At 45.8% G+C, this 12,679-nt stretch overlaps 1 protein-coding gene across 1 annotated transcript in view; it reads right to left on the reverse strand.

Moving 5' to 3' along the window:
* The window catches only part of CA10 (carbonic anhydrase 10), a 365,626-nt gene that overhangs the window by 199,238 nt on the left and 153,709 nt on the right, over positions 1-12,679 (reverse strand). Inside the window, exon 3 of the mRNA XM_066617463.1 lies at positions 7,158-7,300. Coding sequence (XP_066473560.1) covers positions 7,158-7,300 — 143 coding nt within the window. The remainder of the gene's footprint in view (positions 1-7,157; positions 7,301-12,679) is intronic.

The following is a 12,679-nucleotide window of genomic DNA, read 5'->3' on the forward strand; positions in this document are numbered from 1 at the left end:
CAAGTCCTAGCAACTTCCTCCACTGCAAGTTGGGAGCTTGATGAGAGGGGGCATACAAATCATCCCCTCAGTTGTGCTGGGCTTCCCAGAACCTCCATGGCCCAGTACAACTGCAAGGACAATTCCCATCATCTCCTCTCTGAGGGGAACAGGGGATTGTCTCTGACCTCACTCAGCATGCAGTACAAAATCAGAAACTAAGGGCCAAATCTTATCGAATTTTCCAGTGCCAGTGCAGCTATGCCAATGGGGTGTGCACTGCATTTTGTGGTGGGGAGGCAGTCACAGATGTCTCCTCAAGGGAACATTTGTTCCCTTACCTAGGGGCTGCATTGTGGCTGGACCGGTGCTGGAAAGTTGGATAGGATTGGGCCCTAAGGCTGTAATCCTATGTAAACTTATTTGGTACATAATACAGGCCTACAAAATTGAGGGTCAGAAAAGTTTTTCCCAAACTTCAAGGTGGTTTGTTATGAATTTGGGCTGCCGATTCCAAAAAAATGGCATCCGTTTTGCCCTATCATGTCTAGTTTTGGAGATACAGTATAGCCTCATTAGTGAATGGTTCAAGCAGGTTCCTCATGAGGAAGCCATGGTGTAGGCTTCCTCATGAGGAAGTTGCTTGAACCATTCACTAAAGAGGCTATGTTGTGTCTCCAAAACTAGACGTGATAGGGCAAAACGGATGCCATTTTTGGAATCGGCATCCAAATATAACCAGGAATTGGTGTAACATTTAAGGAAGCAAAGTGTGTGTTGGCCTGTGTAATATGCCCCATCAAACACAGTGGGGCTTACTTCTGAGTGAACATGTGGAAGATTAATCTAAAGAGCAGGGGCAAGGTCCTGGTGACCACAAATTTTGACTTGGCTACCAAGGCCTACCAATATTTGTGCAACCAGGGACAATTGTACAATGTGGTTGAATGCTATTTACAACGAACAAGTTATGAACACACTTATGCTTGACACGGTGTTAAAAAAAAGACACGGAAAAGTTTCCTGAGGTTTGAATTGGACATAATTGGAAAGGAACCGAGTTACGTTCCAAAAATATCAGACCTAACTCATTTTCAAGGATGCCCACTGAGAAAACTGAGGAGGGAAGAATTACAAAGGTGGCCTTTTTCACCCAGTTTTTCCAAAGAACTTTCCTTAATGAGCATTAGAAGCGGAAAATCTCCACTAGCTGTTCCCGATGCTGTTTTTAAGGTGCTGCACTCCCTGAACTTTCCAATTCACGGGGTGCAGCCACTTTAAAAATCATTGAAAGCAGTAAGAGGAGAATTCCTCTGCAGATAGCTCCACATGCTCTTTTGACTTGAATCTTTGGAAAAGGGAGAGAAGGTGCCTGTACGTTGGGAGGGGCCACTTACACAGCACATTTCAGTGCCTGCAGTACTTATCGTTTTACCCCTCTCTAGCTACGCTACTGCATTTGGCCCCTATTTAATGGAGCAATGGCGCTTCATTAGATGAAATGAGGAATGGAGAACTAGCAATTCTTTTTTCACTTTGCTTTTAATCTGAGCTAAAATGAACTGGGAGGGTAGGTGGAGCTTTTGAAATTCGCCTCTCATTACCAATTTATTTTTCAGTTTGACTTGGGACAATTTTTGCTGGCATCAATAGGTTCCTATCATTAATTTCCAGTTGCAGAATGGGCCTTCTAGACAAAAACTTTATGCTTAAATCCCAATGGAATCAATAAGACTTGACAGCATATTTGTATGAGAAGTCTTATTGATTTCAATAGAACTCAACCTCCCCAACTTTTTTCTGAATGATGTATAAAGCTACAAGCCTAGTCACAGTTTACTGAGAGTAAGCCCCATTGTATGCAATGGAACTTCGGGCTATTGGTGGCAGCAAAATGCCAGTTGTGCTGGCTGCCAATTAATTCCTGGACTCAGTTAAAGGTGCTGTTTAAGGGTCCAATCCTATCCAACTTTCCAGCACCCAGCCCCAGGATAAGGGAACAAATGTTCCCATGCCTTGAGGAGGTCTCTGTGGCTGCCTCCCCACCACAGGATACAGTGCAAGCCCCATTGGCACAGCTGCACCGGCACTGAAAAATTGGATAGGATTTGGTCCTAAGACTTCTAAAGACCTATGTCCGAGGATCAAATTATCCAAAAGACTGGCTATGCCCATATTATCCCATATAATACCCATATTATCCTTCTCAAGCCCTAAGACTGGCATCTCAGGACCTACTGCCCAGCCTGTCATTTATACAATCATATGATTGGGGGGGGGGTGACGACTAGAGGAAGGACCTTTTCTGGGGTGGGACTGCACTTGTGGAACTCATTGCCCCAGGAATTTACATCAGGTCCTACACTTGCTGTTGTGGAGTGAACCCTCAAGACATTGCATTCAGCCTCTCTTAAAACTGTTGTTTTTTTTTTGCTTTTATTGTTTTTTGCTGATTTTATATAGGCATTTAATTGAACATTGGTGCTGCTAAATTCTTTCATACTGTTGCTTTATTTTCTGACTCATTTTGTGACTCTTTCATGCTGGAGTCCTTGTTTTTCACTGATTAACCACTTTCAGAAAATGAGATATAGACTTAAATGCTATATAAATACAATAAATAAAAATAAAGGATAAATAAATCCAAATAATGGATTAAGAGTAAAAAAAATGCAAATACAACAGTGATAATTTCATTTCACTTTAAATCTGTAGGTGGAATATTTGCAGAAAACAGAGAGAACTAAGGTAATGCATAGAACATAATGCACTGGCATAGCTAGACCGGGGCAGGGCACTAAGTTTTGCAGGGAGGCTCCCCACAGCGTGCAAGCAGCTCCTCCTTTGGAGCCAATTGGGTGGGGGGGGGCGGCAAAACAGAGATGAATGGCTCCCAAGGGGAGGGGCCGCTTGCATGCTACGGTGAGGCTCCCCGCAAAACTTAGTGCTCCCTCCCCCCTCTAGCTATGCCAGTGTCTTAATGCGTGTTTGAAGTATGAGTTGCTGTTAATAGTAATGGCCCAGTTAGAAGAGACAACTCAGATTCAGTTTAAATGAAAATGTATTCTTCCAACCAGTGCCAGCCCAAGAACTCCTGATGCCTAAGGCAGCAGGCCAAATGATGCCCTTTTGCCCATTGGTGTGCCAGCCTCTGCTCCTTCCACTCTTCAATGCTCTAGATCAGCACTTGCCTCCCCTGCACATTTCCTCTTTCTCCCTTTCCCCCTGTTCCATTTCCAGTCCAGAGAACGGAAGGAGCAGTGGAAGTACGTAGGTGGACAGAGACAGGCAGCCCCCACCAATCTGCTGCCTTCAGTTGGTTTCATGGATGGTCCAGCCCTGCTTCCAACAAACATTCTCTCTTGGGGTTGAGTACAGAAAGTACCTATGAATAATAGTGGAGCTGCATCCTGAATCTATCATTTGCATTTTTATTTGTAAAAATTTTAGACATTTGTATCAAAACATTAACTTTCCACACACTATACATCAAAGCATCAGATGATTAAGCCCCCCTGAAAATCAATCACAAATCAGGTTTCAGATGACACTGATGTCTTATTGCTATTCATTCCTCCTGGACCATTTCAGGCAGTTGTTTTATATTCCTGCAGCCTTGAAATATGGCTTGTGCCAGTATCTGTCCTTTTAGTAATCACCAAAGCAAAGCCTGGCAGTTGTCATAAATTACACTCTCGAAGAAGAAAAAAATGCCAGCAATACTCTGAATTGATGAAACAGCATGGAGTCGCAACTGCTGTCAGAGAATCCATTTGACCAATCTCTCTCTCTCTCTCCATCTCTAGCCCTTCTTTCAAGTCAGAAGGCTTCTAGTATTGCAATTATTTTGTGCCAACATATGCTGGATGAACCAATTATTTATAAAAGCATTATTTTAAATGACTGCGCAATTGCATTTTTTTTAACGTGCTCTTTCAAAAGAAAGCTATAAAGGATACAATTGAATAATTTTTATTTACCCACACAGCATTACAGAGTTTAAATAATAGCCTGTGGCCAGTGCAAACTGATTTATTCAGCCCCGAAATATCAACATCAGGTGGAATGGCCCTTTGTGATGGCAGAAAAAGAAGACATGGCTTCAATCAAACTGCGGGTGCCTTGCAACTAATGTTAAGCCCAGGGCTGGATTATTCATTATGCTAAGAAAGACTCCGACAGAAGTAGATGGGAGCTTATGCCCATTTTGCTCCTTGGGTCTCATTAAAATATTTTCCACTCAAGACTGTTCTCTTGTCCTGTGAATGCAGAGCAGTGGTCATGTACCCAGCTGGAGGGAAAATTAATTATTTGGTTAGCAGAATGGAGAAAGTCCATTCGAAGCTGTGGAGGACTTTGGAAGCAGACCAGAATGCGGAGATAAATTAAAAATGGAAGCAACAGATACAGGCATTCCCCATATCTGCAGGGGATACATTCCCCACCCCCTACAAAATGGAAGCAGGAAACACTCACAGACACTCAAAGGAAACCAGGCACAGAACTGAAAAGAATGTGACACTAAGCTCTTTGATCTCTATGATAAGCATTGCATTCTTTTCAGTCCTCTGCCTCACTTCCTGGGAGTGCCTGTGAGTTTCTTGATTCCATTTTGTAGTCAGTAAAGAACCAGCAAGACCCAGGAAGACTGCAAACACCAGCAGATAAGTAATCTGTGTGACGGGGGGCACACAGATAATTGACACCATGGATACTGGAACCGCAGATACAGGGGTGCCGGTATATGCATGCAAGCTCACCTTTGAGTGTGAATGCTAGAACATGAGGTATGCGGTACACTTTGAGGGTCAGACACATGGGGGGGCAGAATACATCTCAGTGTGTGCTTCTCTACATCTTTTTCATTTGCTCCAGGGTCAGTCTGATTATTCAAGCTACTTTTCAGTGGACAGGGCAGAGAAAGAGAAGGTATGATGCAACCGGGTTCACTCATTCTAATGGGGTTATAGCAGTTTACACTTTAGGGTTACCCAACCTAAGCACCTGAAATGTTGGATATAAAAACAATAAATAAACCACGAGTTAATTTCAAGTTTCACTAAATGGATATTAATCAGCTCATACGTTTTGCGTCAATTAAAAATAGTTTTGGTAGAAAATATGGATTTTCAAACTATATTCTAGGAAACAGAATACAGTTTATTGTTTACTGAAGTATGTCTGGAGATCTTTCATGGAAAGATCAGTAGTCAGGCAAACCTTCTTGGAAAGTTTCTTCATCACTGTGGCTCTTCATACAGTATGAGCTGGGTTCTAGGACATGCTCTGGAGCAGGGTTTCTCAAACTTTGACGGAGTTTTACTCCCTCAGTAAGTTCTTGCGGGGGAGGGGCTAGGGCAGCGACACGACCCCAGGATTGCATTGCTAAGGGGGAAGAGGGGGGGGGTGCTTTGCACTTACTTTTTAAATGTAGGGCTGCAGCTATTTATTCAACCAGTTCTGAATCTAGGACAAGGGGGCCAAGCGCCCCGGGGTGCCAAACCTCCCGGGGCTTCACTGCTGGCCTCTGCCCCACTGACGTCCACGTCCCCAACGCCTTCAGCAGCCTGCCGAAGGGTTTTTAATGTCCAGTGAAAACTGGAAGTGATATTTAAAGGCCTTAGAATTACTCTGGAGGTTAGGGGAGGCTATGAGCAACCTCACTGGATCCAATGGTAAGGGGGGAACCGGTGGAGGGTGCCATTCTGCAGTCCTGGCACTGGGTGGCACAGGGGCCAGAATCACAAGTTTTGTATTGTCAGGCCCTGAAGTCATTCTGGAGCTGGAGACCCATGCTGCTTGTTGTTTGATTGACACAGGGCTGTACTTGTCTCTTAATAAATTCTTTTGTCTGCTCCAGTGGTACTTGTGTTGCAAGCACCAAGGGGAAACTACAAAAAGTGGAATTATTTTTCTTTTACTGATGAAGAGTAGCGGAATGTGCTATATGAATTAATGAGAGTCTGAATTTTCTATTAGGAAAGAGTTTATCTGCAAATGGGCTTCTTGTTGAATATTTTTAAATGCATATAATCAGAATACAAAAGGCAGCATTATTACAGGAGAATGGCGGCATGTGGATTGTCTTCAATATCTGCATTCCTTCTGGGGGAATTCATCTGCATGTAAACTCATTAAGCATCTCAAGCTGATATTTCAGATCTTGGAATCCAATTAGGTGTGCCAGTGACACACTGCCTTATGGAACCGGATAGCTTCTTTGTAATAAAATGAAGGAATGATTCCATGACATCATCTGGAAACATGCCTGTATGTTGATAGCATAAGGGGAAAAAAAAAAGACTGCCTCTGTTTATTCACTCATTTGTGCATGTTACTATGTGTTAAGGTGTGTTAACGTGTCTGCAGTTTCATGCGGAAAAAATATCACAAAGCCCAGAAGTTACTATTATCCAGGCTCAAGCTTCAGCATCATGTGATCAATTAAACTGAAAGTAGCCTACTAGCCATGTAGGGTGGGAGAGCCTATAGCTCATGCCTTGCCAGTCAAAGCTCTGGAGAATGGCTTCTGGGCACCAATTAAAAAAAATAACCAATGGACCAAAACAAGTGAGACTTTTCTCTCTCCTGAAATATGAACACTGCCCTCTGTTGCCATCTTTATACAATGACAAACGACACACCATAGCTTAATTCTTTCCCTCCTCCCCATCCCAAACATCTTCCCATCCATTTCTTCCCATTATATGGTATTCTCTCCCTTCATGACTTATCTGGGTTATTTTAGACAGAAGTTTTAATATTTTAATTTTTATTCTCTCTCTCTCTCTCTCTCTCTCTCTCACACACACACACACAATGTTTGTGAGGCTTAAGTACCAAGTGTACAATAATCATCACCATTACTCAATCTTTATTTTATTCAATTTACTCCTCTTTTTATTCAGTATTTAGTAGAAAAACAATATAACTAAGCATTATCACCTAATCAAATGTACTCTCAGAGACTGATGATATAAATAATTTTGTTAGTCATATTTTACAATAGTATATATCTATACGGTTCTGCTAGGGGTTAAAGTTAAACCATGCAGCCACTAAGGTTATAAAATCCCAATCATGTTGAAGGAATAATCATATATATGGAAATAAGCCAGTATTAAGTATCTGCAGCATTTTTTTTTTTTCTGAAACCAAAGTTATGCCAGAAATCTTACCTTTCTGCCCCCTGTGTTTATGCGAAGTGGGGTTAGGAAGGGATCGAAGATCATATGGCTGGTTTCTATATTGACAGGTGACTGCCGCTTTCCCACAGAGCAAAGATTCCAGGCTGAATTCACCAAGCCCCAAAAGGAAGGAACTGGAATAAGAGGGGAAAAGAAGGCATGACTTCCATGAGGGTGTTCACGAAGAGAAGGGAATCAGTAGCAAATATCAGATAGATTGTATGCTGTCTGAACAAACTGTCTATGGAAAGGGTTCAAACACAGACAGAACATCATTGTGAAAATCCCAACCCTGTATTTTATATGTCTCAACTATTGTATTTTTTCCCTTGAACTCATATAGATGATATCCCAGTGTGCACTTTAACATTAACTAAAATTGGGAAGGAATAAGAACAGTTTCTCTTCATAGAGGACTACAATCCTAATTCTTCATGGCTTGCTTATGTGAATGCTACATTCAATGGTGTCACTAGGATTCGCGTCACCCGGTGCGGGAGGCCTGCACGTCACCCCATGCAGTGGGCGGGGCAACGCCCCAGGTGGTGGGCATGGTGATGTACCATTGCCCCACCCCCACTGGTTTTTTGGCTGTTCCTTTTGTTAGAACACAGATATTTCAGTGTGGTTTGTTTCATTACATTCTGTATGAAATGACGCATTGATTGATATATAACATGATGGTCTTATTCCTCCAAACTCTGATTTTAGTGATTTTGAAATCTTGTAGAATCACACACACACACACACCCTGTCAACTTACAAACACCTTATTGCAGCTGTTCTCAAACTTTTAGCACTGGGACCCACTTTTTAGAATGACAATCTGTCCAGGACCCATTGGAAGTGATGTCATGGCCAGAAGTGACATCATCAAGCAAATTAAAATAAATAATTATAAATAATTAAATTAAAATAAAAGAAATAATTAAATAAGGGGGAGCCAGCCCTGCTCCACCAAGTGAATTTTCTCTGTAGCCTGCCTGCAAGAACACACACCCCAAAAAAGAATCTGTGAGATTTCCAGCCCTCCCCAGTGCCCAGTTTAAAGTTCTTCTATTTCAAGCACATCAATATAAAGACCCACCTGGCTTTACAAGTGCAAAACAGAAAACAGTCCCCTTACCAATTCAAGCCTCTTTTTTTGTCCTTTTTAGTGGTGGGGGGGAAGAGGATGCCTTCTGGAGCATTTGCGCTCCAGTTCCATTGAATCGGGACCATTCTGGTGTCCTCACATTCCCCTTTTCCTGGCCTGATCACAAGCCACAGCACGTCTGCCTACTCGCAAGTAAACATGACCATGAGGCTGCTTTGCCTTCCATAGGGCTCAATAGACTCGCAGCTGGGAGGGGGGACCTCCTTCTTCATGTGTTTTTGGGGGCTGCATTCATTGGATCAGGACCATTCTGACGTCCTTGGAGTCCTCCCGCCTGCCCTTTCCGATGGACTAAGGCAAGTTCGCCTACTCACAAGTAAACGCAGCCACGTGGCTTCGTTTTGGGCTCAATAGACTCGCAGCTGGGAGGGAGGGACCTCTTTCTTGGGTGTTTTTGGGGGGCTGCATTCATTGGATCGGGACCATTCTGCTGTTGTTGGATTCATCTCAGCCTGCCCTTTCCGACGGACTACGGCAAGTATGCCTACTTGCAAGTAAACATGCGATACGGCTCACTTTCACTTCCCATAGGGCTCCATGCATTTTTTTCATTCCAGTTTTTTTGGCCATAACTTTTGAAGGAAAGGAGCTATTTCGCTCTGGTTTTTTGCATTGCATTCCGCTGGACATTCCGCATTCAACGCTCTATGGCATGATGGGGTAGCTCCTAAAGCCGCGATTTTAGCACATCATCCCCCCAGGGCGCATCACCCCCCTGGCGTGTCACCCCCCCCCGTGCATCACCCGGTGCGGTCCGCAGCCCCGTAGCGATGCCACTGGCAACATTTGTGTAGCCTGCTATTCCTTTTCTGAAGGTGTTACTGCCAAGACTTGAAAGCAGATTCACAAACAGCTCTGGGATAACCTCATTTGACTTCACTGGAGTTCTTGAGAAGAAAAAGGCACCACTGGGTATCACTCCTGTTTTTGACACATGTGCAAAGAATCTAGAAGTGAGCCTCAGCCTCAAGAAATACTGAACAGTGTTTGGCAAGGCCCTGAAGAAACTGATGCCTACAGTTCAGTTCATGCAAGAGACTCTGAACAAACTTCTATGTCAGGGGTGTCAAACATAAGGCCCGGGAGCTGGATGCGGCCAGCAAAAGCCTTTAATCCGGCCCTCAGGCTCTCAGTGGCTGAGCAGAGCTGAGCAGTGCTGGGATGTTACTGCTGGAAGGGCAGCCCACATGAAAATTGGCTCTCCCATATCTTGAATAATGACATCACTTTCTGCCTAATAACATCACTTCTGGACCAGGCAAGTCAGGAAATGAACAAGAAATGTTCAGAACACACCAGCGAAACCCACCAGATGGGTCAGGACACACCGGAAATGCTCAGGACCTGCTAGAGTCTCACCAGGTCGGTCAGGACCCACCAGAACACTCAGGGCCCGCCCAAGAACCACCTGGTTGGTCAGGACCCATCAGAGATGAACACCTGAGACCTTTAAGGTAAGCCGTGACCCACCAGAAAAGCTTACGATCAACCCGAGACCCACAAGGTGGGCTGAGACCCACCAGAAATGCTCAGGAAATACCCGAGACCCACAGGATCCACCAGAAATGCTCACGACATGCCTGAGAACCAACAGGTGGGTTGGGGCCCACTGGAAATGCCCAGGACCCACCTGAGATCCACCATGTGGGCCTGGGACCACCAGAAAGGCTCATGACCTGCCCAAGACAGACCACACAGGCCGGGACCCACCAGAAAGGCTCATGACCCTCCGGAGACTCACAAGATGTGTTCACCCACCAGAAATGTTCAGGATCTGCCAAAGACTCACCAGGTGAGTTGGGACCACCCAAAATGCTCAGGACCAGCCTGGGACCCACCAGGTGGGTCAGGACACACCTGAAATGCTCAGGACCCGCTCAAAAACCACCAAGGGATGGTGTGACCCACTGGAAATGCTGAGAACCCGCCCGAGACACACCAGACAGGCCAGGACCAACCAAAAAACGCCCAGGACCCACCCATGACACACTAGGCAGGCCGGGAGCCTGATATCTACCAGGTGGGCTGGGATCCACCTGGAATGCTCAGGACCCCCCTGAGACCCACCAGGTGGGTCAGAAGCTGTCCAAAATGCGCAGGACCCTCCCGAGATCCATGAAGTGGGTTGGGACAAACCCGGAATGCTCAGGATTCGTCTGAGACACACCAGGTTGGCCGGAACCCACCAGGACCTTCCTGAGACACACCAGGTGGATTGGGACCCATCAAAAAGCCCAGGACCCGCCCAAGACCCACCAGATGGGCTGGGACACACCAGAAATGCTCAGGACACACCCGACATTCACAGGGTTGGTTCAGGACCCTCAGAAATGCTCAGGGCCCTTCTGACATCCACAGGATAGGCCAGGACCCACTGGAAATGCACAGGGCCCTCCTGACATCCACAGGGTGGGCCGGGACCCACCGGAAACGCTTAGGACCTGCCTAAGACTCATCAGGTGTGTCAGGACCCACCCGAGATGCTCAGCACCCACCTAAGACCTTCCAGGTGGGTCGGGACCCACCGAAAATGTTCAAGACCCTCCTGAGACACACCAGGCAGGCTGGGACCCACCAGAAATGCTCATGACCTGTCAGAGACCCACCCAGTGGGTCAGGACACACCCAAAATGTTCAGAACATGCCTGTGACCCACTAGGTGAGTCAGGACTTACCAAAAATTCTCAGGACCTGCCCAAGACCCACCAGATAGGTCAGGACACACCAGAAATGCTCAGGACTTGCCCAAGATCCACCAGGTGGGTTGGGACACACCAGAAATGCTCAGGAGCCGCCCACGACCTACCAGGTGGGCTGGGACACACTAGAAATGCTTAGGGCCTACCTGAAACTCACCAGGTGGGCTGGGACCCACCCAAAATGCTCACAACGTGCTTGTTCCCAGGTGGGCCAGGAACCACCAAAAAAGCTCAGGTTGGGAACCACCAGGAATGGTCAGGACCCGCTTGAGACATTCCAGGTGGATCAGGACTCACCAGAAATGCTCAGGACATGCCTGTGTCCCACGAGAAGTGAGTCCAGACCCACCAGAAATGCTCAGGACCCATTCGGAACCACCAGAAATGCTCAGGGCCCATCTGATACCCATCAGGTGGGTAAGGACACACCAGAAATGCTCAGGACCTACCCGAAACCACCATGTGGGTCAGGACTCACCAGACATGAGCATTTTAGGTGGGTCCTGACACAATTGTTGGGTTTCCTGAGCATTTCAGGTGTCACCTGACCCACCTGAGGAGTTGTGGGTGGGTCCTGAGCATGAATCCGGTTTTTTGTTGAATCAATTTCTCCATGAGAAATACATTCGCAAAGCATGCATCAGCAATGCTGCTGACTAGTAAACGATTCCAATTGCCTACTTTGCCACAAACTGGAGCAGTCAGCAAGTCATGGATGAACTGAAAACTCCAGCACTGCGGGGACGTGTTTTTTTTTTTTTTGGGGGGGGGGGTTGATGGAAGAGTAGAGGAGAAACAACTCTGTTTCAGGAGTGGTGAACTTTTCCGAGTGGTGAAGACCAGAAGTGATTGTGAGGCGCTCCAGAAGGATCTCTCCAGACTGGCAGAATGGGCAGCAAAATGGCAGATGCGCTTCAATGGCAGTAAGTGTAAAGTCATGCACATTGGGGCAAAAAATCAAAACTTTAGATATAGGCTGATGGGTACTGAGCTGTCTGTGACAGATCAGGAGAGAGATCTTGGGGTGGTGGTGGACAGGTCGATGAAAGTGTCGACCCAATGTGCGGCGGCAGTGAAGAAGACCAATTCTATGCTTGGGATCATTAGGAAGGGTATTGAGAACAAAACGGCTAGTATTATAATGCCGTTGTACAAATCTATGGTAAGGCCACATCTGGAGTATTGTGTCCAGTTCTGGTCGCCGCATCTCAAAAAAGACATAGTGGAAATGGAAAAGGTGCAAAAGAGAGCGACTAAGATGATTACGGGGCTGGGGCACCTTCCTTATGAGGAAAGGCTATGGCGTTTGGGCCTCTTCAGCCTAGAAAAGAGACGCCTGAGGGGGGACATGATTGAGACATACAAAATTATGCAGGGGATGGACAGAGTGGATAGGGAGATGCTCTTTACACTCTCACATAATACCAGAACCAGGGGACATCCACTAAAATTGAGTGTTGGGCGGGTTAGGACAGACAAAAGAAAATATTTCTTTACTCAGCATGTGGTTGGTCTGTGGAACTCCTTGCCACAGGATGTGGTGCTGGTGTCTAGCCTAGACGCCTTTAAAAGGGGATTGGACAAGTTTCTGGAGGAAAAATCCATTATGGGGTACAAGCCATGATGTGTATGCGCAACCTCCTGATTTTAGAAATGGG

Source organism: Tiliqua scincoides, chromosome 2 (assembly GCF_035046505.1).
Source record: "Tiliqua scincoides isolate rTilSci1 chromosome 2, rTilSci1.hap2, whole genome shotgun sequence".
In the NCBI taxonomy this organism is placed as follows: Eukaryota; Metazoa; Chordata; class Lepidosauria; order Squamata; family Scincidae; genus Tiliqua; species Tiliqua scincoides.